Raw genomic sequence first — 26,496 nt, 5'->3', positions numbered from 1 at the left:
GGCTCTCCCTCTTCTTATAAGGATACTAGTCCTATTGGATTAGGGCCCATCCTTATGACCTTGTTTAACCCAATTATCTCCTTAACTGCCCTGTCTCCAAATATTGTCACATTGGGGGTTAGGGCTTCAACACAGGACTTTTGGGGAGGAGCTGGCATTGGGACACGTTCAGTCATTTACCATCTAATTGCAGAATGCCTGCTTTATTCCAGGTACAGCGTGAAGGGCTAGGGGTTCAGTATGGACAAGACTGGCCCTGTCTCTGCCCTCATGGAGCTCACAGCCTAGGGGGATAAAAAGACATGTAGACAGTAACATGGCAGAGTGATGACAGTGGACATAGGGTGCCCTGGGAGCACTGAGGAAGGGGTGCCCAAATCAAGTTATGGGGTCAGGGAAGGCTTCCTTGAGGAAATGCGTTTCTAAACTGAACCCTGAAGGATGAGTTAGGAGTCAGCAGTAGCAGTGCCTCAGGCCAGGCTTGGGGTGTGAGGGGCTCCAGGGCTTAGGAGGGCACACTGGGAACAGTTGTTTAGTATAGCTGGTCCTGGGGGAGTGGAGTGGTCAGGGGATGGGGCCAGAGAGGTAGGCTGGGGCTGGCTCCCTTGCTGGGTTGTAACTGTCTGTCCCTCTAGAGGGGCGCCTCCTTCAGCTCAGCGTCCCCCTCCTGGCAGAGCAGGTGTGTGGTGAATGTCTATAGGGGCCACGTGTTGTGATTCAGATGTGAGGGCTGAGGTGGGGAGGTTGAATGTGTGGGCGACCTCGCCTCCTTGGTAAAGCAGGTCGTGGGCCTGGAGGTTGCCCACCTCCTCTGGCTCACGTGTGTGTCATTGTCCTTCAGCCCTGGACAGCGAGTCCGCCTGCAGCAGCATCCGCTTTAGCAAGGCCTGCCTGAAGAACGTCTTCTCCGTGCTGCTCATCTTCATCTACCTGCTGCTCATGGCCGTGGCCGTCTTCCTGGTCTACCAGACCATCACGGACTTTCGTGAGAAACTCAAGCACCCTGTCATGTCGGTGTCTTACAAGGAGGTGGATCGCTACGACGCCCCAGGTAGAGCCTGAGCCAGGCAGACATCAGGCCCAGGTCTGGGGCATCGACTTGCAAATACTCCCTGAGCTGCCATTGCACTCCTGGCGTCTTGCTGGGCACCTCGGGCAGGGCAGAGGAGTCCGAGCACAGTCTAGGTGTGGGTTATGCACCCCAAGAGCTGCTGTTGGTACCCAGCAGAGTGTCACGTGCAAAGGAGGGAGGTGGACCGAGCCTGGAGTGGTCGCTGCAGGACTGGGGTGGGCAAGGAATGCTTATGCTCAGTGGCAGGATATGAGCTGGGCTTTGGTGAATGGAAGAGAGTTTCTCTGGGAGGGGGGTCTACAGGAGCAAAGGTGAGTGTAGGGAGGCAGAGGGCTTCTCTGGAGAGGATGAGTCTAGCCTGGCTGGAGCCAGAGGCCAGTGATGCGGAGAAGTGGGAGTTACAGGTGGCAGGGAGGCGAGGCCATCCAGAGGTGGGCGGGGCCCTGCGTGGAGAGGGGCTCCCGGGCCACATCATCCGTGCCTCTCCGGTCCCTGCGAGGGGCTGTCTCTGCCGTAGAGCGGGCTGTCTGCTCCGGGGCGGTGGGGCTGGCACTGGACTCTGGCAGAGTGGAGTGGACCGGGAGGTGTGAGCTCTGTGAGCTCAGGCTCTGCCCACAGGATGCCCCCGAGTGACCCTCGGATGGCCTGTTCACAGGGCAGAGCCGGAGTCTCAGGTCCCCTCTGCCTGGGGCTTCTTGACAGGTGTGCTGGTCCCAGTGCGCTTGCCTGTCTTTGCCTGTTTCGTGATTGTTCCTCTTCTCTGTCTGCTTTTGTCTCTTTATCTGTGGGTTTTACTCTCTCTGTCTGGTCTCTTGGTCTGACTCTGCCTGTGTCTGGGGCCACGTGCTGCTCTCACTGTTTCTACTGTTGAGGTTAGAACAGCTGCTGTCCTTAGAGCTTTGAATGAGGTGACTTGGCTGCGGGAGGGGGAGGGATTTGGGGCCGCGACTTGCACACTTGGAGCTCCCCGTCTGGGCAGGAGATGCGAGACGGAATGAGTCCTGGGGAGTCCCACAGCTGAGGGCTGCCCAGTGAGTCTGCAGGTGGGCGGCGGTGCGGGGGGCCTGGCAGTGCCCGGCTTGGTCTCTTAGGCCTCCTTGGAGGGTGTGGAGCAGGGTTCTGAAGCGGGGCGGGTTTTGGTGCAGGCACTGGGGAGGCTGCATCCCCGGCCAGGAGGGGCTTACCGAGGGGGCAGTTGTCTCCTCCATTAGAGCAGGGCTTTCTGAGGGCAGGGTGTGTAGCTCCCCATCCTCTGTGACACTTTTCTTCTCCCTCGTCTGCAGTCACCCAGGGAGTCCTGAACTTAGGTGGTTGGCGGGTGTGAAAAAATATATGTGACATGATTTTAGGGGTGTGGTGAGGGACTGTGACCGTTCACTTTTCCCTGTTTGTCCCCCAGGCATTGCCCTGTACCCTGGTCAGGCCCAGCTGCTCAGCTGTAAGCACCATTACGAGGTCATTCCACCTCTGAAGAGCCCCGGCCAGCCAGGAGACATGAACTGCACCACCCAGACGATCAACTACACGGACCCCTTCTCCAGTCAGACCCTGGTAACTCTCGTCTCCCCGAGCTGGGTCTGGGCAGCATGCTCCGTTGGCCTTGCACCCTGAGGACCCCAGTCTTCTTTCTGCCAGGTGGCCTCCCCCCTCCCCACATGTGTGCGGGCCCTCAGCCCCTGGCAAACACTCGTAAGTGGAGTCTGGCCGCGGCTGGCTCACCTGCTTTCAGGGAGGGCAGTGGGGCCTTCGGCCTCCTCTGAGTGACCCTCCGGGATTCCCGACAAAGTGATAAGATCCTGTCCTTGATGGAAGGGTGGCGGGCTGCAGAGTGGGGCCAGTGTGACACAGCCAAGTGGGTCCCATAGCTAACTGCCCAACAGAATTGCCAGGATCCCTTCCGAAAGCAAAGATTCTGGGTTCCATGTGGGCCCACCTGAATCACTGTTCCTGGGGGCGGGACCTAGGCATCCATATTTTGGAATAACTATGCCGGTGTAAGAAGGAGCACTGGTCTGGGAACAAGGACCCCCGCCCTGCCGTCACCCACGGCTTCGCTCAGCCGGGGAGTGGACGGAGGCGGGGAACAGCATCTGCACAGGGTTCTGGAGGCAGGGAAGGAATTTCGTATATATTTACATCTTCTCCTTTTCATCCCATATCCTTGTTTCCAAAGGATTGAACAGGGCTGAGTAAGTTTTCCAGCTCAAAGAGAGGAAGGAAAGGTTTTCTAGGCAGAGGAACTCTGCACCAAGGCATAAAGGGAGGAGACAGCATGTTTGTTTGTGCCTCTGAGCAAAATTCCACAGGTGGGTGTTTTCTGGAGGGCCAGGTGCCCCCAGAAGGGCGGTGGGCGGTGAAGTTGTGGACAGAAGTACCGGCCAAATGAGGAAAGCATGTGTATCTGCTGTGGAGAAGGACCTGCTCCTTTGGGTGATAAGGAGCTACAGGTGGGCCTTGAGACGAAAGAATCCCACTAAGACTTTTTCGTTAATATTTGTTCTAGACCTCCTCCTAAAATCCTGCTGAAATGATTCCCACTCCTGCAAAAAATAGAATAAAATATCGATAACAGCCCTGCAAACCAAGGACGGGTATCATCTGAGGACCAGAAATTTTGAGGAACTGGTGTAAAATATAAATAGCACACTGGGTCAGATTGATGGAGCAGAATCAGAGAAAACCCATGCCCTAAAACAGATGCCGGAGAGGACTGCTGTAGAGGTGAAAGCTTTCCTTCCAACTGCTGGCTCTGTGTCAGCACATTAAAGAGCAGGGCTGCTGTAGGGCAGGCAGGTCAGGATAATAATTACAGGACCGCCTGCCAGGCTTTTAGCCCTCCCGGGGTTCGCAGAGCTACTGGGGACAGTGTTTGCTCCGGGGTAAAGGCTCTGGGCCCATTCTCTACCTAAGCTAAGGGGAGGTTCCCTGCTTGGGCATTGGGCCAGCAGAGAGAAACAGAGCAGAACTTAAGATTGGACGTCCACAATGGAAGGAGAGAGCCATCAGAAAGGAATCTTTTCCCAGAAGAGAAGTACGCAGAGCGCCTGGCCTGCTGGCCTTCTCTGCTTGCTGCCTCTGAGCGTCCTCACCGTCAGCCCCAGGCAAGGGCGAGCCTGGGAGAGGGCCTGTTAGGAAGAAACCCACAGCCCAGACCTGTACTAGTCAGCCTAACCCTTCACTCAGAAAGAAGAATGGAGAATTAAGGGCCACTAGACTTTTACACGAAACCAACCACATAAAAGGATGGAGAGGAAAAAACAGAAAGGACTCCAGGGAAACGGAAGCTAATTTAAATGAAAAGAACTTTTAAAAATTTTAATGAAGAGCTAGATAATACAGTACAAACGCTGTCTGTCTGGATTCCCCGCTCTCTCTGTTCCCTGTGTACCGACTGGATGCCCGTGCGTGCTTAGATGGCACTGCAGGTACAGGCTTTCCGGCCGTCTTTCCTCTCGGCTCCCCATTGAGTAGTATGCTAACTAGGAGTCCTGTGTCCCAAACCTGTTCATGCCAGTTGTATCTGTTATAATAGTTACATAGTTTAAGTATTATAGAAAACCATAAAGTAAGGGCACAAAATGGGAGTCATTTCCATGCAAACTTAAGTTGACTGAAGTTACCTGTCTCCAGCCCTGGGTGATGGGCAGTCTTCACCACTGGGGCTCCTTGCCATTCACAGCCGCAAACTAGAGAGAGCTAACCCGCTCCCTGGTACCAGGTCCCCTCCCTACACAGTGCAGAGCCACGAAGGAGGAGCAGAGGGGCTCAGTGGAGTTCCTGAGGGAAAGGGAAGAGCGGGAAGCGTAGCCGCCCCCGAAGCCTGATGGAGCCCCTTGGGCGGGACCTGTGAGGTGTCCTGCCTCGGCCCCCGGGAGGAAGGCAGAGGTGGGTGGCAGGGCCTGCACCTTGGCAGAGACTCCTGCGTCCTGGATTGCCCTGGCCTTGTCCACTGGGAGAGCCTGCCTTGGCTGTGATCCTCTGGGCCCGTCCTCTGGAGTGGACACTAGAAAACAGGCCCTCCCTGGGCCCCGCGGCTTTGGGCTGTATAGGTTGGGAGGCTGAACAGTCCTTATCCTTCTGCTGCCCGCAGCCCCTTTGTTTGCAGTGAGATGTTTGCAGAAACGTGGCTGTTTACATCCTGTTGAGTCCACGTGAAAGCATCCCAGCCAAGGGGCTCATCTGGTCCTGCTTCATCAATCTTCAGATTCTCATTTATTTTCTAGTCTCTACCTCTTGTACCCTCAGTTAAACCTCGTTAGTTTTTACCGAATGCCTTGCTCTGGCGCAGTTAGGGTCACCGCCTTTCCAGCCTGTAGGACCCATGTCTGTTTCCTCACCGCCTGCCATATTCCCGGTGTCCAAATGTGAAGTTGATGCCTTATCTTCAGGCGGTTGTTCCCTCAGCACTCCAGTTCTGGAAAACAGCTTATGTTGGTCAGAGTACAGGCCAAGCTCCTGTACAAAAGCAAACACTCCACACAAACACAGCGGCTGAGATAAGAGAGGGCTGTTTCTTTCTTGGGGGACGTCTGTGTGTGCGGGCAGTGCTGCCTCGCAGGATGGCCAGTGAGGGCTTCTGTCTGTCACTCTGCCATCCCCGGGCGCCGTCTCGGTCCTCGGGGTCAGTGCTGACCCACCAGCACGTGCGTGTGCACTGCCCGATCTCGGGAAGGTGAGCAGTGGAGGGCGGGCAGTTCCCCGCTAAGGGCCTGGCGTGGGATTGTGTGAGTCACTTTTGTGCTCATTCCAGGAACTTCGTCCCATGGCCACATCTGAGGCCAGAAATGCACCTCCAGTGGGCGACTATATCCTGCTAAAATCTGCAACTGGTTCTGCAGGAGGAAGTGGATAATGGAAACGGGACAGTTAGGGTTCTCTGCTGCCCCTTAACCGGTCACGGAAAGGTTGAAGATAAACAGATGGGCAGAGACCTCTTGGGAAAATGCAGCCATAACCGGAAGAAGTGGAGTGGCAGTTTTACTGTCAGTTAAAATGGAATTCCAGATGCAAGGGGTTAAAAGAGGGCTGTTGGACTTCCCTGGTGGCGCAGTGTTTGAGAGTCTGCCTGCCGATGCAGGGAACACGGGTTCATGCCCCGGTCCGAGAAGACCCCACGTGCCGCGGAGTGGCTAGGCCTGTCAGCCGTGGCCGCTGAGCCTGCGCGTCCGGAGCCTGTGCTCCACAACAGGAGAGGCCACAGCAGTGAGAGGCCTGCGTACCGCTAAAAAAAAAACCAAAACAAAAAAAAAGAGGGCTGTTTATGTGGACAAGAAGTTCAAACTCCACTTCTCCCCACTAAGACTTAACAGCCGTAAATTTTTATGTGCAGAACAGCATATACCCTTTGTATTCCTCAGGCAAAACCCGTTAGAAATAAAAAATACTATCACCTTAGAGTGTCACTAACGCCTCTCTCAAATTCACAGTTCAAACAGACAGAAAGCAGTAAGGGTAAGAAGTGAGAATTGAATTGGCACAATTAATAAACTTAGAGTAAGTGCATGTTGTAACACTGTACCTGTCAGAATACTCTTTTCAAATCTCGGTAGAGTATTTATAAAAGTAGATGTAAAGATGTTTCTCCCCAGTTAATCTGTAAATCCAGTATCATTACAGTTAAAAGTCCCAGTTGAATTTTTTCATGGAACTTAACAAGCTGGTTTTAAAGTACATTTAGAAGAGTATGTGGGGACTTCCCTGGTGGCGCAGTGGTCAAGAATCTGCCTGCCAACGCAGGGGCACGGGTTCGAGCCCTGGTCCAGGAAGATCCCACATGATGCAGAGCAACTAAGCCCGTGAGCCACAGCTACTGAGCCTGCGCTCTAGAGCCGCGAGCCACAACTACTGAAGCCTGCACGCCTGGAGCCCATGCTCTGCAACAAGAGAAGCCACTGCAGTGAGAAGCCTGTGCACCACAATGAAGGGTAGCCCCTGCTCGCTGCAACTAGAGAAAGCCCGTGCGCAGCACAAAGACCCAATGCAGCCAAAAATAAAAATAAATTTATTTTAAAAAATAGAGCATGTATACGGAATAACCCTGCCAGGTTTGGGGATGGGGTGGGGAGTGATGTGGAGGGTACCTGCCCAGTCAGATACCAGAATGAGTAAACATTCAGGGGTCAAACCTGCGTCTGCCCACTGTTTGGGTAGTGAGAGTAAGATCCCTATTTCATACCATAGACGAAACTGAAAGGCAGGCATATTGTGTATCTAAATGTAAAGTTTTTTAAGAAGTGCTATCAAGAAATACAGGAGAATATTGATATAATTTTGGTTTCCCTTAGCAAGCAAAATCTAGAAGCTGTGAAGATTGACAAATTTCACTACATCACCTTTAGAGCTTCATATAATAAATGGCATTGGAACAGAGTTAATGGGAAAGTGACGCACTGGAAAAAGTTGTACCTGTACCAGATGGAAGTTAGTACCCTTTCTAAATAAAGAGCTTCCCTAGCACTGCCAGGCAGTGAGGCTCGTGGCGGGAGGACAGGTTGCCGTCAGGCCTGTCCAGACGCTGTTCCTGGGTGTGGGGTAGGGTGAGGAGCCCTGTGTGCCCAAGGTGAGGTCAGGAGCACCCACGCGGCTCTCCCGGCTGAGACTCTGGCCTTTGTCTCTGCAGAAATCCGCCCTGATTGTGCAGGGGCCCCGGGAGGTGAAGAAGCGGGAGCTGGTCTTCCTCCAGTTCCGCCTGAACCAAAGCAGCGAGGACTTCAGCGCCATCGATTACCTCCTCTTCTCTTCTTTCCAGGAGTTCCTGAAAAGGTGGCCTTTAGAGCTCAGGGCGGGCTTGCGCGACACTCATTCTCTCATTCCGGCCGTGCCCATCCCTAGGCTGGGGCAGAGGGTGCAGGGAAGCAGGGCTGTGGATGAGCCACTGGCCTGGAGGAGGGCCTCTCCACAAGGTCAGGCGAGCCCGGTGTAGAGGGTTCCAAAACGCAGCGCTGGTTGAGTCCTGGAGGGAGGTTGGTGGGGCCCACGGCTCCTGGCTGGGGCTGCTGAGGACGGGGTTTTGTGAGCCCCCTGGAGGGCAGCTCCTCCCCTGGGCCTGGCTTCCCATGGTGTCCTGGAACTGGGTCCAGCCCTGCTTGAGAGCTCAGTGCCTGTTTGTCACGCGTTTCTAACAGGAGGATGAAATTTCCTGTTCGTGGGTGGTGCCACCTCGGGGGCCCAGAGTGCTCGTGTCGTGGGCCATGGGAGTGCTTTCGGCATGGGCCTGAGTGAGGGTGACTCAGTCCCTCCAGGTCCTGCGTGGCCCTGGGGCTCCATTTCAAGGAAGCCGGGCGGCAGCTAGGGCAGAGAGGAGGCCGCTCCGCCAGCTGACGAGGCCGTGAGCTGCCACCGCCGTTCACGCCCCAGCGCCCCAATCCTGCCCATCTTGGAGCTTGGGGCCTCCTCCTCGGCACCTTCTGCCACCTAGAGTTCCCTCTCGCTTCCCTGCTTGGAGCTGGCCGTGTCCCCTGCCTGCCCAGCCCCCTTCTGCTCCTCTTGTGTGGGTCCTCAGTACCGCCATGCGGTTGCCACCTGCCTGTGCGCATTATGATCCTGCCACGTCTGCACCATCCTGAGTGGGTGTTGTGGTGTCCTGCCTGGCTGAGAGCTCCCTGGGGAAGCCTCTTCCCTTCTCTGGGCCTTCAGGGAGGCTGAGGGCCAATGAGGGCACCCCAGGGCTGCTGAAACCCAGATTTCTCCGAGGCGCTGGGGGCGTGTCTGCAGAATGTGGCCGGCTGCTCCGGGAGCAGATGCTGGGGGTGGGTGGGTGGGAGTGGGCAGGGCTTCTCCTGCCGGGAGCCTCAGCGACCGTGCTCGTGCCTTGAGGCAGCTGACAGCTCCCCCTCCGTCTGGAAGCCAAAAAGCAGGCCTTTGAGGAAGGGGGGAGTGGGCAGTGGGAGCATCCTGGTGGTACCAGCAGAGAAACCGGCTTGACGTAGGGGCTGGAGTTTGAGCCTGGCCACGTTCGAATCCCGCCTGATTAACGTGGACCTTTCTTCTCTGCCCTCCAAGCCCAGACAGGGTAGGCTTCATGCAGGCTTGCGAGAGCGCCTATTCCAGCTGGAAGTTCTCGGGTGGCTTCCGCACCTGGGTCAAGATGTCCCTGGTGAAGACCGAGGAGGAGGACGGGCGGGAGGCGGTGGAGTTCCGGCAGGAGGTAGGTGGCGCTGGGCTCGCTTCGCATGGCCACTGACTCCACCCTTGAGTGCGGGGTGGAGGGAAGCTTCGCAGAGGTGACCGGTGCACAGGGTCTTTGGGGTGAGGAGGCCTTCGCCAGGATGAGGGTGGAGCCGGTGCCCGGGAGTCTGCGTGTTCTTCTGCAGGCAGGGCACACCCCAGGCCCTTTCCCTTTGTCGCTGCAGCCCTCACAGTGCACACGGCGGAGCGTTTTACAGAGTGGCGGCTCATGCGGCTCAATCTGATGCCTGTTTTTAGTTCTGCTCTACTCCCCGGCCGCGCTCTGAGAGGCTGGCGGCTGCATAAAAAAGTTGACTATTGGCAGGGCAGAGACTGGATATGGTAGCCTCTGGAGTGTGGGGTGCATGGTGATCCATTGGGACACAGGAGGAAAATACTAGCTTTCTTTTTGTATTAATTTTTTAAAATTAATTATTTTTGGCTGCATGGGGTCTTTGTTGCTGGGTGCAGGTTTTCTCTAGTTGTTGCGAGCGGGGGCTACTCTTCGTTGCGGTGCGCGGGCTTCTCATTGCGGTGGCTTCTCTTGTTGCGGAGCACGGGCTCTAGGCGCGCGGGCTTCAGTAGTTGAGGCACGCAGGCTTCAGTAGTTGTGGCTGGAGGGCTCTAGAGCACAGGCTCAGTAGTTGTGGCGCACGGGCTTAGTTGCTTTGCGGCATGTGGGATCATCCTGGACCAGGGCTCGAACCTGTGTCCCCTGAGTTGGCAGGCAGATTCTTAACCACTGTGCCACCAGGGAAGCCCCTCTTTTTGTATTAACTTTTAAAACCTCATCCTTTCTCTATTTTTGAATGTTTTAAAATGCATGTAACATTAGAACGATAATAGTAATGTTATGTCCCTTCTAAGAAAGTTATAAATATGTTGGCACGTGCTCAGAATTCTTACTAATGGGAAGCGTGATCAAAAAGCTTTCAGCCCCCTGACCTGGGGCCAGGAGATAGGCCGTGATCCTGGGGGCAGCTGGAGAGGATGTTGGAAGAAGGCGTAGCACCGGGGGTGGAGGGATGGAGGGACGGGACATTTTGGTTGCCTCAGCAGGGCTGGTAGGCAGTCACCACCCAAAGCAAGGCCGCACCCCTGCCTGTGGGGCTTCCACCTCTGCAGGGGTGCTGCCATCCTGCCAGCATCCCTGCCCAGGGCCCGGCCATCCCGCGTGTCGGTGGCTGGGTGCCTGCAGAGGCAGCGAGGAGACAGCTCTGTTTTCACATCCCCTCCTCCTCCTTGGAGGTTTTCCATTTGGGCTGGACTCTGAGGGGCAGCTTTAGGAAGGGGCTGGCTTGGAGAAGGACCCTCTCCAACCGACAGGGTGGATGGAAGCCGGGCTCTCGTCCGGGTCTGCCCCTCCCCACGCCGCGCTCCTAGGACGATTCCAGGTTGGAGGCCTTTGGGAACAGCTTGAAGCCATTTTTCTTCAGAGGGACAGGGCTTTTTTCCTGCCTTAGGCAACGACCCCCTGGCAGTAGGTCCTTATTCGTATTTTGTAAGATAACTGTCATCTCCCGGACTTTTACGCCACACTTTTCTCCAAGAACTCCAAGTTCTTTCTCATCCGGCCCCCAAATCAGCAGAGAAAGGGAGACTCAGTGTGTTCACCTTACAGTTAGGTCTCCCCAGGCTACCCCGGCTCTCCTGGTAGCTCTAGCTGTGATCTGAAACCGGCAGGCCAGACCCCCGTGAGCCTGTGCACTGTAGAATGTTTGTGTGCCTCTCAGCGTCATCTGCATTGGAAGTCTTTGGTGGGGGATGTGAACTCTTTTGAACAAGAATTTAAAAAAAAATTTATAATGTTTTTCTATCATGTTTTAAAGTTTAAAATGCTTTTCCTGTGTGTTGTTTCATGAGAGCCTCTCTACAACTCAGTAGACAAAAAATGTCCCCCAAATGGCATTTTGTCCCCCCATTTTATGAGAGCAAAGCAGAGGCTCAGACCAGAGGATGGCCCAGCCAGACTCTGGAACCCGTCTGCTCTCCATTTCACCTCACAGCCCCTGTAGAAGCTGTAAGCAGGCCTCACCAAGCACGCCTGCTCACCGTGTGTTTCCAGGGAGTGCTCAAGCTGGGCAGAACTGCGAGGCTGTACTTGGTCCCTGCAGACTGGAAGGGTTGAAATACTCAGCTCTTCAGGTCAAGTATTTTGACGTTTGGAATTTTTATGGCTTTTAGTTGTGAGTCTTACACAGTACTTTGAAAATGGTTTAATCGGGTACAGATACCTAGCGACAGATTTCAGTGACAATCCAAAACACCTATTGTGCACCCCAGATCCTGTCCGTTTCCTCAAAGAATGATGGAAACCAACGTAAAGCCTTGGCTCTGGGACCAGTCTCGGGATATCGTGTAGAGGAGGTTTTTGGCTCTCTCCCTCCAAAAGATGGTGCGAGGAGAGCCGAGGTCTCAGCTTCGCTAACTGCCCTCTCCTTCCCTGTGGCCCTGGCCAGGAAGGGACGCAGAAGCGGAGTAACCCTGTTTTCTCTCCTCTCTACCTAGACCAGCGTGGTTAACTACATTGACCAGAGGCCAGCGGCCGAAAAAAGTGCTCAGTTGTTTTTTGTGGTCTTTGAATGGAAAGATCCTTTCATCCAGAAAGTCCAAGATGTGAGTATTATCTCCGATCTTGAGAGGGAACTTCCCACCCCAAGGCATTTTGGTGCATCCTTGCGGGCCGTCCTCATCTTCTGTCGTAGCGCAGATTTCTGTGTCTTTTGTATTTATGACATTCATGTTCTATATCCTTTGCGTTTAATTGATCTCATCTTTAACCCTGGGCTGTCGTCGCTGTGAATGTGAGGGCTTCGTCTTTGTTCGCCGTTTATCTGGTGTCCAGCGTGGTGCTTGGTCCAGCGTAGCCACTGAGTAGTGAGAGCGAATGAACCAAGTGGAAAGCAGTAAGCTAAGAATCTAGATTACTGCTGTCGGAAGCCATTCTTCTTTATTGGTCCTCTGTAGGATGAGAGTCATTTTTTATTTGTCGTAAATCAGAGCAGAAAGGTACTAATCAGAAATTAAGAGAGCATCAGTTAATGCCAGATCCCAGACTCACCGTCTCAGAAGGGGAGGGGTGATGGGACGGCTTTGCCAAAAGAACATTCGTGAGACGCCATTTACCAGAGCCAGTCCCAGATCTGATACTGTTTGTTGTTTAGATCATCACAAGATGTCCTGATGTGCTCGTGGGTTGGGGGAAGACATTTCAAACCTGAGGCTCAAACAGGCAGGGTCTTTGTGATGTGGATGTGCCCCATGATCCCGTCACCGCTGTTAGTCGTGGCCTGGCTGGGCCGTGTACACGTAGGCACGTGCAGACTCCCTGAATCAAGACTCCACGTGGAAGAATGAGCGCCTTCAGCTCCACACGTAAAATGTGTGATCCAACGTTTTTTAACCTACTGTGTTCAGTATGAAGTCCTATTATGGGCCAAGTAAGGCCCTGAGCTCGAGGCCGACTGACTTGCATCGTCCCTCAGCTTCACAACTGTCCTAAATGGTGGTGGTGGCGGCGGTGGTGTAACTTCCCTAAGCGAGCCTGAGGGCACCCTGCTGAACTGGGTCTTAAAGAAGTGCTGTGTGTTCATCAAGCGGGGAACTCAGACAAGCCATGACCTCGGCCTGAAGGAGTGGCACAGTCAGTGAGAAAACAATCTGGGCTGTAAAGGAAGTAATTCCAGACAGTAAGGACCTGCCAGAGGGGTTTGTGGGATAAATCTCTCTGCTCAAGTCGAGAGGGTTTTGGCTCAGTGGTCAGAGGAAGCTGTGAGGGGCCTGGAAGGATTAGTAACTCGAGGTGGGAGGAAAGCGTCCTGGGCAGGGCAAATTGGAGGGGCCCATCTGCAGGCAGGAGTCCATGAGGTGAGTGGAGGACAGGCAGTCGCTGGACTGGATGGGAGGGGAGGTGAGAGTCACTGTGAGATGGGAAGCAAACAGGAACTGACTGTACAGATGGGGTGTATAGTTGGGAGGAGATTTGTCTCAAAGCAAGGTCAGTCACATTGTGGGTTAAGCCAGAAATTGAAAGCTCAGAACTGAGTACCTTATTTGTGCAGAGCTTTTTGAAAAATTTTTTTCTTTCAGGATCAATTTATTATAGGGAGGGATTAGTATTTTTCTCCTCAAACTGAGCTATGGACAAAGTATGGAGTTATGGCAGTTTTAGAAACCAGTTGTTTTTCTTGTTGCCTCAGTAATTGGAGGGGCTCTTTGACAATAACACTGAAAATCAAAAATGGAAGCCAACAGAGAAACTTGTGTTTGTTTCTGTTTTGCAGATAATCACCGCCAATCCTTGGAACACGATCGCTCTTCTCTGTGGGGCCTTCTTGGCATTATTTAAAGCTGCAGAATTTGCCAAACTGAGTGTGAAGTGGATGATCAAAATTAGGAAGAGGTACCTTAAAAAAAGAGGTCAGGTAACGAACCACATAAGCTGAAGTCGCTTGCGTTGTTCGTAGGACTGCCCGAGATCATGGAAGTTCTCATCACTTCTGCTTTGGTAAACCTAGCTGCCAGCAATCCTGTCCTCACTTGAAGAAAGGAGCCTTGCTGGGGGCCTGCCTGTCACACTGCAGCTTCTAACTGGTCCTCAGAGAGACTGTCTAGAGCCCAATGGAACAGATCCAATGGATGACCTTAACCATTATTTAAATATTTAAATTATTAATGAACATTTTTTGACATATGACATGAATAGGGTGTGTGGAAGATGGAATTAGATATAATCCAGTTTCCTGAAGGTTTTTGGAGGCTGCCTTCTTTCTCGGTTTGGTGTATAGTTAAGGTCTAACGGAATGATTAGGGCTCTGACCTTAGGTTTTTTTCTTGAGATTCTTTTAAATGGACAGGAGAGTGTGATTTTCTTCTCCCCCACCAGTGACTTCTTTAGGTGTGGAGGTCGTGCTGTGGAACCGGTGTACCGTGTGTGAGAAATGCAAAACCCCTCACGTCTCTGGTGCCATCTGCCAGCCCCTGACACGCTCTCTTGTTTAATATTAAATGAGACTTTTTTTTAAAGCTACTAGAAAAACTAGTAATTAGATCTCTTGGGGACTGACTAGCCACCTACCTACCCGGCTAGAATGTTGGTTGATGCAGGTATGAGTTCGGACTGATTAACATACAAAAACACTGGGACATGTGTACATAGTAGATGCCTACTCAGTGTATTTTGATGATTTCATTAATAGGTGAATAAAAGTTAGGTTAATACAAAAGGAATCAGTGTGCCAGTATGCATATCTGCTAAATCAATATGCACCAGTACGCTTTCATTCCGTGACCTCCAAATAAAAGGGAGTGTGAGCCTGGACTTCCACGATGGACGGGTCTGGACTCCCGAGGTACATCATGACCACGTCCAGGGAAGGGCAAGGTGGGCAGGCGATAGATGGCAGGTGGTCAGGAAGTGACAATAAAGCCCCATGAATAAGCTGTGTTAGCTCTTCCTGTCCTACAAACCCCCCACCCATCTGAGAAAGGGGCCCTCAGTATGACCCTCAGAGCTTTCAGCTCAGCCTGTGACAGAGATGAGTAACCTCTGGGTATTTTTCACACGGTAGCCATTGGCTGATTTAAGGTTATGAAGATTATTTCCAGAGTTTTAAATTATTTACAGGCCCTTTGCCTCCAAAGAGGACTTGGTAGCATTTCTTCAATTTTGTAACCCGGTTTTAGATAATTCAAAGAGAACAACTCAAGTGTATGAGTGGGGCAATTTTAATCTCATATCTAGTTAGCAGCAAGAAACTGTGGTTTTTGGTTGAATTATTAAAAGTGAACTTGTGTAAGGAAATATTCCCTGCTATTTTTCTATGGCACAGAAGCAGGTACAAGCTTTAGCCTAGGTCCTGTCTCTATAAAATCTTACGGTAAGGCAAATGGAAAGCCAGGCATTAAAGCTTACGTTAACAGCACTGAAAAACAGGTATGTGTATTTTTAAATTCTCTCTAAAGATGACACACCACTTTAATATTAAATAGCTAACAAAATTTGCTCCAATGAACATATTAAAACTGTACTTCCTGTACTGTAGAAAGTTGAGAGACCTCTTGAACGTGCTTTCGAGTAAGTAGCTAATTAATTAGGAAGTGGGCATTTCTAGCTCTCTCTTCCACAACAGCTATTAGCTGCAGCCTGCCAGTATCTACTCTGGCTGCTCTTCAGTGAAAGAAATGTATGCCTAGACCATCCACAAAATAGACATTTAGACCCAACCGTCTCTTCTGGGGAGGCTGGGGCCTGCCTTTTGCTGTGTTCTGTAGCAGGGTCACCCTTTCCTTCTCCGTGTGCTGCCCCCAGTTGTCAGTAATCCCGGCCGGCCTTAGGTGAGTGTACAGCATCTGGCAAGAGCACTGGGCCTGGACGGCTGAGGTGGCGGCCATTTGAGAGCATCGTAAGATAGGAGCCACGTCCCGAAAGGAAGAGGAGTTTCTCCTGGTCTCACGGCGAGCAGAACGAGGTGCTTTCACAGTGACCTAGGAATAGTGTGCTAGAGTTGTTTTTCATGGATGTGAAAGAGTAGAAGCAGATACCAGTAGTTGAAAACTCTGTAACAATCTCCCTGCCCCCATAAAAAACAGTGCTATTATTACTTACTATAGATTTTGAGATTTATCCTCCTAGGTCTATTTCATTTTATTATTTTACTTTGGCCGCAGCGCACGGCATGTGGATCTTAGTTCCCTGACCAGGGATCGAACCCGGGCCCTTGGCAGTGAAAGCATGGAGTCCTAACCACTGGACCACCAGGGAAAGCCCATGGGTCTATTTCAATTAAAACTATGTACATATGTACACACATTTAAGGTAAGTTAAACCCATCCTCCAAACATAAAGGGACATGAAGGAAGATGGAAGGATATCCTAGAACTTAGAATTTTATGTGAAAATTCTATACAACAGATATACTTTGGTAAATGGCTAGAACACTCGACTCTGGCACACAGTCTTCCTATTCTTTAACTGGTGTACAACCTGCAATTTGCCTTAAAATTTTCTCTATATACACGTATGTATGTACGTACGTACGTATGTATATATGTATGAATGAAGGGGGGCAGGCTTCTTCCGAGCGCCTAACCTTAGTGCTGGAAAAAAGCAAAGTCGACGTAAGGCAAAATACAAACATAGATTTATTAAATGCTGCTCAATCCCCCAATAAAGATCTTTCATTACAAAACAGTTTTCCACACAACTGCAAGTTAAGAGATTGGAATGGTACTCTGATAACAAAATGTGAGAAAATACTTGACCAAGTAGAAACATATACGACTTCTCTATAGTCAGCTTTTTCAGAACCCTACAGAGGAAGCCTACTGCATTTCCTTTACACAAAGCCAGGCAGTGACAGTGAGCGCTCTGCATCACCACACCGTGGGACTCAAAGCCTCCATCCCTGCATCAGGAGGTACTGGAGAAGGGCAGGTTGTGAGGACTGGAAAGGCCCTGCCTTCAGCCTTTGGGAGGAAGAGGAGGAATGAACTGAGAGGCAGGCTGTGTTCATGGCGCTGCCCCCACTAATCTGTGCTCAGCGCTCTGGGGAGCTGCAGATGAAGGGGGATGTCCGTAAGGATCGATCTGAAGAATTTGGTTTACGTTCCCAGCTTTTACTTATAATTTGTGCTTTAGAAAGCCTGGAAATTTAAGGTTTTGCTCAAATTCCAGAGTACAGTAATACCTCTGTGAAGGAAGGCTTAGGGCAAGTAATTCCCTCCGTCATATTTCTGGGAGAGATGAAGGGAAGGATAAGAATTAAACCTTAGTTTTACTTTAGGAAAGTCTTTGTCCTGGGATGTAACTAAGGTCTGCAGCAATGTGAAAGCACGTTATCAAAGGGAAAAATACACAGAGCATACTCTACTGTATCTATCTATGTGCAACACAACCCAGACAGAATTCAAGTCATGATTCTTACCACTCCCGTAATGATTTCACTCATATCACAGATGATAAAGCTCATTCATTTCTGTGAAACTTCAGAAGAGGGACACAAATCAATGATTAGACAAAGGTTACAATATACTATGGCCATGATATAGCACAGAGCTATGTTCAGTCCATATATTTTTTTTCATTTACAGTTGCCAGAAAAAAAATTGGCCTTTTAATTATACTGATGAGGTTTCATAATTTTTACATATTTCAGAAAAGTGTACAAAACCACCTATCCAACGGAGGTGGAAGGCTTTTTTTTATTCATCAGTTGTATTGCTGAGAATACTGTGCATGTTGTAAGCACTGTTCTGCTTTTCTAGAGCTTTCTTCAGCTTTAGCTCCTCCAATTTTTTCCATAATTCTTCACGTTCCAATTCCTTCTTTTTCTCCCTGTAAATCAAGACTTTTGCAGTTAGAAACTTTTATTTCAGAGCTTGAAGAAACATGCTGTTTGGCAGTTGGCTGGAGAACAGACTGTCCACTCACATTTCACTTAAATCCCTCTACTAAAGCATTTGAGACTTTATATTACCTAGAGCACCGCGTTACTCATCTTCATCTCCTGAGTGTAATACCACGTCCGTGTGGCTCCTGTACCGACTGAAAGCTATCGTTCGCCTTCCCTCCCTGCATTTTATCACCACCACCACCACCACGACTGTGGCATCTGTGCTTTATGGTTGGCAAAGTACTTAGTCACCCCTTGCAGTAAACTCCTTGCAGTGGGGTCTTGCCGACAGACTGAAGGGCTGGCCACGAGTCAGTCAGCCTGGAGCCGTTTCCAGGTGGAAGCCATATCCTTTTGGCTCCACGTCGCTAGCTGCCAACCAGTCTGTGTCTTACTATGTCTTGTCTCCTGCATGTCAGAAGGAGACTTTAAAGTTTGAATAACCTCTCTAAAAAAGCAAAACTCAAAATATGCTGCTTCAACTACTTAATTTCAGTTCTAAAGAGAACATTTCTGAATAACTTGGACTAAGCTATTCTGAAGGGCTATATGAACATGTGAAAAAACCATGGGCTTACCGTTCTGCAGCTACATATGTTTTAAGGGGACAAAAGTGCTGATTTGCACAGCCAGTAAGATATAATGATCGCTCTTGGTTATGTGAAATATGCATTTTTCAAATATAAGTTTCATATGATCCTAGTCATTTTTCCTTCTTCACATTGCTTCCTGGGACTCAAACTATGTACCTAATTTCTATTCCTGCCTGAAAGGTGCTATTTAAAAGAAATAATGCATTGAGTTAGTTATTGATGGACTAGGATGGCCTTGAAGAGGAGAGGTCCTTTCTCTACTTGCCACCAGAAAACCAGGACTGGGAACTTACAGTCAAAATAGATCAGCTCTTCCAAGCAGAATAGTTAACACTTATTAGAAATAAATGGGCTCAGGTACAGCAGTTATTGAAACTGAAATAAATATATGAGAAGGAAGCGACTTTTAGATTATTTTGTAGTAATTTATGAAATTTTCAAAAAGAGGTAATCACTAAGCCAAGTTCCTAAATGCTAATGTGTGTGACCATTTATTCACTAAAATATATATTGCAAGGAACAAAATATCAGTAATAGTACTCAGCCACAGAAATATCCTTATGTGAGTTTCCCCTTCCCAAAAGGGAACTATCCTGACTTTAAAACACCACTTTGTTAAAATGTGAAGCTTAAAAACTATCAAGTTATTGTGCAGGGAACAGACGAAGAATAAGCTCACTATGGAAGCCCATGTGGACAAAAGCAGTTCTCCTAAATGTGAAAATAATTATGTAAAATAGTATTTAAAATCCAGCATAAATTGTATTTCACAATGCAGATGTTATCATACTGATAAAGTCTAAGGCTCAGAATGAGATAAACAGAATTTATGATCCACATTAAAATCATAATCTAACCATTAGGAGTTTACCTGGAAATGACTTTAAAGTACTTATTAGAGACATTCAAATTGAAATGCTAAATGTAATTGGCTTTTTTCTTTTTTGAATTTTATACAGCAGGTTCTTATTAATTATCTGTTTTACACATGTTAGTGTATATATGTCAATCCCAATCTCTCAATTCATCCTACTGCAGCAATTGGTTTCTTAAACATGATTTTAACTTAGAATACCTTATTGGACTGAATCACATTCAACTCATCTAAAATGTACAGATCAGTCTATAAATAAAAATGTCAAATACCTTTGTCTTTCAGCTTTGTATGAACTAGTAAGATCATCGAAAAGCTTGCCGTTCATCTCCATGAGGGTTTTCAGCACATTGTACACCAGTGCTACAATGGTCCTAAAATGAAAACAAGCCAGTGCTGGGTTACTGATGCTACTAACAGATGGGAAATGTAACACTATCCTCTCTGAAATGGGTTAGATGCTAGCTGACTCAGTCAATCCATTTTAGAGCTGACAAACTGAAGTTCAAGAAGTTTAGTAATTTGCTCAAGGTCACACAGCCAGTGGTAGTAGAGATGGTCGGTCTGATTCCAAAACTCCTTCCATGATACAGTCCTTCCCACTGTATCATGCTTAGATTAAACCCTAAAAATGTTATGGTCAGCTTCCTGTCTGCTCTAGAGTCTACTGTCACAAACCCCGAGTAACAGCATTAAAAGAAATTTGAAAAAGATCCAATTACCGTAACTTGTAAGAAGAAAAGTAAAACACAGGATAAGGGTGTTAGAGTTTAGAATGTATGCAATCTAAACATCACTGATGTGACCTTGAGCACTGAAGCTTCCCCCTGGGCTAGGCCAGCTATGGGGTGAGACTGGATACTGGCAGCACACAGTCGCCTGTGCATGCTCTGCAGATGCTGGGTTGGTCTCCCCAGCAGGGTTTAACCACACACTGGTACAGAATGTCACACCAGACAGTCCCTGGATTTGCAATTCTAAGTTGAAATTAAGAACATACAGGAGTTCAGGGTTTCTGAGCAAGAGCCTCCCATTCTCCTTGCTTGGCCCTGCAATAAACCTTTCTCTGCTCAAAAAAAAAAAAAACAAAAAAACCAAACAACAAAAAAACCCAGAACATACAGACACACATACAACTTCATAAAACTCAGTGCAGAATAGAATAAAACTATGTGACGTTAACCTTCGGATCCATTCCAAATCTGTACAGGTTTCATAAGTATGAGTTATGAGATCAAATGACAAAGAGGTCAAAAAAACAAAAACACAAAAAAAACAATCAACATAAAAGACACTTACGGATTCCAGTGTTCTTTGGAGATTTTGTACAAACTGCCAAACATAATTGGCAGAATTTTATCAATATTCTCCTCAATCAAACTAAGAATATATTCATTGTTCCAGAAGTACAGCGCCCTTTCTGCAACCTAAGAAAAGACATTTAGAAATGTCAAAACTAAAAGAGAAAAGAAGTAATAGTATAAAATAAGAACGGCTTCACTGAAAACATCATACCTGAAAATGAGAACTGGATACACACTTGGATATCTGCTTAAAAAGGGGCTCTTCAATTTTTTTGAATTGTGTTGGTTCAATGACATCTAAGATTTCTTCAATTTCTCCTAAAAACATCACCTAGGTTAAAAAAATTTTCTTTTAAGAAACATGACAAATTACATGATGTTAATATAGAAAACACAAATGAGAAGGTTAACCTACAAATTAAACAGTGGATGAAAAAACTCTTGAGAGTATACGCAATTTACTATGATGTACAGATATTCTACCAAGTCTCTCTAATCCCCACAGAACATCTCCCGCTTGGTAGCAGTGATGATACACCCAGCCCAAAGAAGCATGGTTTATAGCCCTGAGATTGAGAATTTCTAATAAAATGTACTGTTTTTGTTGAATGAAATGCACCTCTTTCTGACTGCATGTTTTTGGCCAAAATTTCAACAATCCTCTGATCACCTGCAAAAAAGGGAAAAGTTTATTTAGCATGAATTAAGCAAAGAAGCTGGTTAATCTCAGGAAATTTTAAATAATTGTGATAATATCAATATTCATTCTGAAGGAGAACAACAGTATTCAATAACTATGTATATCCCCTTACACTGCTCAGCTTTAGACTTCTACCAATTCAACAGATACTTATTGAGTGCCTTTGTACCAGATACTGTTCTAGGTGCCAGGAACACACTGATGAATAAGACAGAAGGAGGTCCCTGATTTTCATGAAGCAGGAAGACCAACATAAGTTAGCAATTAAACTTATAAATAAAATAATTTTAATAGTAGTAAGTGCTACTTTCTACTAAGAAAATAAAGTATGAGATAATGACTTGGTGGGGTGAGGAAGGGAGGTTATTTTAAGGAGAAATTAAGGAACAGATAATTCCTGTTATTTAAACCATTATGAAGCACCCAAAAAAGCCAGAAAGCTTCCCAATTTATTTCATGGCTGGCACAGTCTTGATAACCCAAATACAACAAAACAAGCGATTGTGAATTTAAGTAAACATAGTTGCAAAAATCTGTATTAAACCGAATGTAACAGTATATTAACAGAATGCTGCTACCTACCCAATAACTTATTCCAGAAATTCCAGGATGGTTCAACTCATTATAGTTATAGGTTAAAAGGGGGAAAAAAAAACTGTATGATCATCTCAAAAGATTTTGAACAGTTATTTGATTTTTTGATTATATATTCTGATAACAGTTTAGTAAGATAGAACTAAGAATTTATCAGAAACCATCAGCAATCAACTTATATAATGGTCTCTTGGAAATTGGCAGTAAAACCATTTGGGCCTGGTGCTTTTGTGGAAATAAATCTCTGACAGCCTTTTAAGTAAATTTAGTTATTGGTCTTGTCTAGTAATGAACACTCATCCAAATTAAAACTGGGGAAGAACACTGTTTTGGAGCCAATCCAGTAAGATAAGAATCTGATGAATAATGTTGAAAAGGGATATCAGAATTATACTTATTTGTCTAAGTGTATGATAATTATATACCGCTTAAATATTAAAAGATGAAAAATTACTAGAATGAGTAGGAAAATTCAATATGTGGTCAGATAAAAGATAAGTACGTAAAAATCAATACCTTTTAAAACAAAGTATCAGTTACAATAATCAGAGAAAAATAATTAGAACAATAAGGTAGCATGGAAACTGACAGAGAAGATATATGACACAGAGGAATATCTAGACAGACTCAAGTATATATGAGGTTTTAATATATGACAAAGGTGGCATTTCAGTTCCTGGGAAACAGCTGAATTAGTCAATTAATTGGTGGTACTTGAACTGGTGGCTCACCAGTTAGAAAAAAAATGTAGCTCCTTTGGTAGGCAGACTCCTGAAATGATCTCCTATGATCCTTACTTCCTGAATTCACACTCTGGTGTAGTTGAGCCCTTCCCTGAAGTGTGGACTGGCCTACTGACTTGCCTCTAACCAACAGAATGTGGCAAAAGGGACAGAATGTCACTTCCATGAGAAATTTACAAAAGATTGTGACTTCCATCTCATGAGCAGACTCTCTAGGGCCTTCTTGTCTTGCAAGCTTTGATAAAGCAAGCTGCTATGTTGGAAAGGCCCAAGTACCAAGGAATTGAGGGTGGCTGCTGGCCAGCAGCATCTGAGAACCAAATGCTAACAACAGTCACGTGAACTCAGAAGCAGATCCTTCCTCATCTGAGACTTTATATGCAACCCTATACCTGGCCAACGCCTTGACTGCAGCCTTGTGAGAAACCCTGAGGCAGAGGACACAGCTAAGTCATGCCTGGATTCCTGATTCACAGAAACTATGCAATAATAAATGTTTGTTGTTTTAAGCCACGAAATTTTGTGATAATTTGTTATGCAGCAATAGAAAACGAAAACAATTCCTTACCCGTGTCACACAAAAATTTCAATTTCAAATGATGGAGTGGGTTGAATGGTGGCCCCCAAACAGATATGTTCATGTCCTAATCTCTGAAATCTATGAATGTGACTTATTTGGAAAATGGGTCTGTACAGATATAATTAAGGATCTCAAGATGAAAGCATCCTGGGTTATCTGGGTGGGCCCTAAATCCAATGACAAGTATCCTTGTAAGAGATAACACAGAGGAGAGACCGAAGAAGAGGCAGCAATGTGATATTGGAGCGATGCAGCCACAAGCCAAGAACACCTGGAGACACCAGAAACTGGAAGAGGCAAGGAACGGAATCTCCCCTAGAGCATCTGGAGGGAGTGCAGCCCTGCCGACACCTTGATTTTGGACTTCTGGCCTTCAGAACTGTGAGAGAATAAATTTCTGTTATTTTAAGCCACCAAGGTTGTGGTAATTCGTCATGGCAGCCCTAGGAAACTATTATAGATGGAATAAAGTTTTTACACGTAAAAACTAAATCCATAAAATAACTAGAATATGATACTAGAGAGTATTTTTATAATCTCAAAGGGTAGAAGGATTTTACTTAGCATGACATCAAGGCCAGAAGCCATAATGATGAATAGATTCCACTACATAAAAAATTTTTAGTTCTTTAAAAAGGCAAATATTAAAAACAGTATATTCAAAGTTAAAAGGAAAACTCCAAATGGGTAAAAAAATTTGCAAAATATAATAGGCAAAGGCTTAAAAGTAGGCAAAGGACACAGAAATATAAATGACTAATAACCATATAAAAGGATGGCTGTAATAATTTTTAAAAGCCAATTAAAATATTTCATACCTATTAGACTAGCAAAAATTTAAAACAATATTCAGCACTGGCTGATAAGGGAAAATAGGCACCTTCCCACACTGTACTCTTTGACCCAGCAATATGGTTTTAATTTCAGTAATTTGGTTTTATATTTTTTTGAATTTTTTATTTTATTTTTATACAGCAGGTTCTTATTAGTTATCCATTTTATACATATTAGTGTATACATGTCAATCCCAATCTCCCAAGTCATCCCACCCCCACCACCCCCACCACTTTCCCCCCTTAGTAATTTTTAAAAATTTTACATACAGTAAAATTTTTTCTTTTTTTGGTGTACAGTTCTCAGGGTTTTTTATACACACATAGATTTTTTTTTTTTTTTGTAACCAACGTTACAGACAGGACACAGAATAATTCCAATACCCTAAAACATCCCCACACCCAGCAACATGCTTCTAACAATGAAAACTCCAATAACTCAAGTGTCCATGAATTGGGGATTGATTAAATATGTTATGATAATCCATATAATGGAATTTGATGTGACCAGTGAAAACATGAAGCAGATTAATACGGGAAGATATCCACATTATACTGACAAGTGAAAAAACCTAGTCAGCACTGTCCCACTGTTTATACATAAATATATGTACAGAAAAAAATTTATAGAAATATATTCACCAATTTATATGGTTATCTTTAGGGGATCCGATTTTAAGGAACTTCCTCCACATTATGCTTTATGATTTTGTCTTGTGTGAACCAAATTAACACACTACTTTCATAAGTGGAAGTAACAATAAAGTCATTTCCATTTTGGAAAATAAAATAATTTCAATAGAAGATCTAGGGACATAAAGAATGTAATAAACTACCTAAAGCTCTGACTTATTTACAATTTGTAGGAAGCTTTGATATGAATGCCAGGCTCCTAGAAAATGAGTATTAGGGCTCAAACCCAAGTACTATGGCCTTAATTTTGGCGCTAGAATGGCCTATAGTAGAAATTACAAGATCTCTGTATCTACAGATCTTTATGAATTGAAAAATATTTTCCTTTGTCAACTTGAACATTTTACCTCCTCATGCTGCTCCTATTTCTATTAACCCAACTCATCTAAGCCAAATGTCCGGCCCTCATCTCTCTCCCTAACCTTTTACTCTATAAAAAGAAATCAGCTGTCTCCCCGATCCACTCCATATTAACTTAATTATATTTATATCTGTTTATTATTCACCAAGCATGAACCATGTTATGGGTTTTCTTTGTCTCAATTCTAATGAGAGTTATCATGGATTTGCATTAAGTTTTACTTCACTTTAGAGGTTTATGTGATTTCATGTAAATACTGGGCTTCTAATTCTCCTATTTGTCTTTAAAAACTGTTTTTAGCTGTTTCCAGAAAGAAGTGCAAGCCTAAAAAGTCTAAAACTCTAAACATCAGGGAGTGGAAAAATATCTTTCGTTCCTTTACACAGACAAAGCTCAAGTCAAAGGGAGAATACTAAGTACATAATTTTTTTCAAGTGCCCCTAGCCTCAGAAAACTCTAATATAAAGAAAATCATATAATTTAAATCCTTCAAACCCCTTGCTATTCTTCAAGAACTGTTAGTGTAAATATTTAGGATACCTAGAAAACACTCTCTCAAAATACTTACTTCACCAAGGTTAAAATGTTGTTTTCTATGTTTTTATCCTTTTCTGTTTTTCCCTGAACTTATCTTTTGTTTTTCTTAAATCTTCAATTTTCATGGTAACATTTTTATTCTCTCCTGAATCTTTGTATTATAGACAATTAGTAAGCAGCAGAATTCAAAGACTGAATTGCTATGTTGATTCATAAAGTAAACAATCTTTAATTCCTAGATTATATCTTAATCACCAAAGGCAAGGAAGTGTTTCCAATCCCTATCATGTGGTTTACCGTTAATAAGAGGGGAAATCCTATTTCTAAAGAAAACACAAAACTCAAGGGAATAGTTTTGGGACCCTTACAGTATGTTTTAATTTCAAAAGGTGAATGAAGATTAAAAAGACTATCACTGAAGGTACCATGTATATAAAATTTCACTGTAGTCATTTGATCCTGTCCTCACATATCTTAACTACTATATATTAACTTTAATCTACATTTAAGTTACTCAAGACATATATTATAACTCATGAGAGCTCCCCATCCCAATCTTGTTCTCTGAATACAGATTAACCTCACTTTCCTTCTTCTAAATGATTTTAGTTTAAAATATATTACTACTACTGTTTGGTACTCTATAAGGGAATAAAGAAAGCTAAAATAAAATGCTACAATGTAGACCAAAAACATAAAAATAAGTAAAACACTTACAGGTTCTGTTAGTGTTGTATCTTTCTCCAGGAACTGTACAACACAGTAGGCTAGCTAAAATACAAGGGACAGTTTATAAATATTACTGAATGAAATAACATTTAGTAATGCAGGATTTTTATATTTAGCTAACAAAACTACCTCATTTTGACAGACTTTATCGCAATATATAAAAATGAATATACTCATAATTGTGCAAGTAACTTCTACTTCAAAAAAGATGTCCTTGGGCTTCCCTGGTGGCGCAGTAGTTGAGAGTCCGCCTGCCGATGCAGGGGACGCGGGTTCGTGCCCCGGTCTGGGAAGATCCCACATGCCGCGGAGCGGCTGGGCCCG

The 26,496-nt window shown here is 46.1% G+C and overlaps 2 protein-coding genes across 9 annotated transcripts in view; one reads left to right on the top strand and one right to left on the bottom strand.

Annotated features, from left to right (window-relative positions):
• Nucleotides 1-19,371, top strand: part of PACC1 (proton activated chloride channel 1) — a 44,925-nt gene extending 25,554 nt beyond the window's left edge. For 2 of the 3 annotated variants that reach the window (XM_022593432.3, XM_089909523.1), the window contains 6 exons: nt 842-1,051; nt 2,472-2,623; nt 7,692-7,834; nt 9,074-9,218; nt 11,747-11,854; nt 13,522-19,371. In XM_022593432.3, the coding sequence (XP_022449140.1) occupies nt 842-1,051; nt 2,472-2,623; nt 7,692-7,834; nt 9,074-9,218; nt 11,747-11,854; nt 13,522-13,683 (920 nt within the window). In that variant the 3' untranslated portion in view covers nt 13,684-19,371. Of the gene's footprint in view, nt 1-841; nt 1,052-2,471; nt 2,624-7,691; nt 7,835-9,073; nt 9,219-11,746; nt 11,859-13,521 lie in introns of those variants that run through there. The other variant, XM_089909530.1, reaches the window with a different exon arrangement.
• PPP2R5A (protein phosphatase 2 regulatory subunit B'alpha) overlaps nt 16,359-26,496 on the bottom strand; it is a 183,345-nt gene continuing 173,207 nt past the window's right edge. For 5 of the 6 annotated variants that reach the window (XM_089909469.1, XM_022593431.3, XM_089909480.1 and 2 more), the window contains 6 exons: nt 26,161-26,214; nt 21,022-21,072; nt 20,614-20,733; nt 20,398-20,525; nt 19,371-19,472; nt 16,359-17,573 (listed from right to left, as the gene is read on the bottom strand). In XM_089909469.1, the coding sequence (XP_089765595.1) occupies nt 17,441-17,573; nt 19,371-19,472; nt 20,398-20,525; nt 20,614-20,733; nt 21,022-21,072; nt 26,161-26,214 (588 nt within the window). In that variant the 3' untranslated portion in view covers nt 16,359-17,440. The other variant, XM_089909472.1, reaches the window with a different exon arrangement.

Source organism: Delphinapterus leucas, chromosome 1 (genome assembly GCF_059928025.1).
Source record: "Delphinapterus leucas isolate spDelLeu-1000000601 "Yukka" chromosome 1, BTC_Dleu_Yukka2, whole genome shotgun sequence".
NCBI classification, from domain to species: Eukaryota; Metazoa; Chordata; class Mammalia; order Artiodactyla; family Monodontidae; genus Delphinapterus; species Delphinapterus leucas.
Note: the sequence above shows the minus strand (reverse complement) of the source record. Positions and strands in the feature narration are given on the sequence as shown.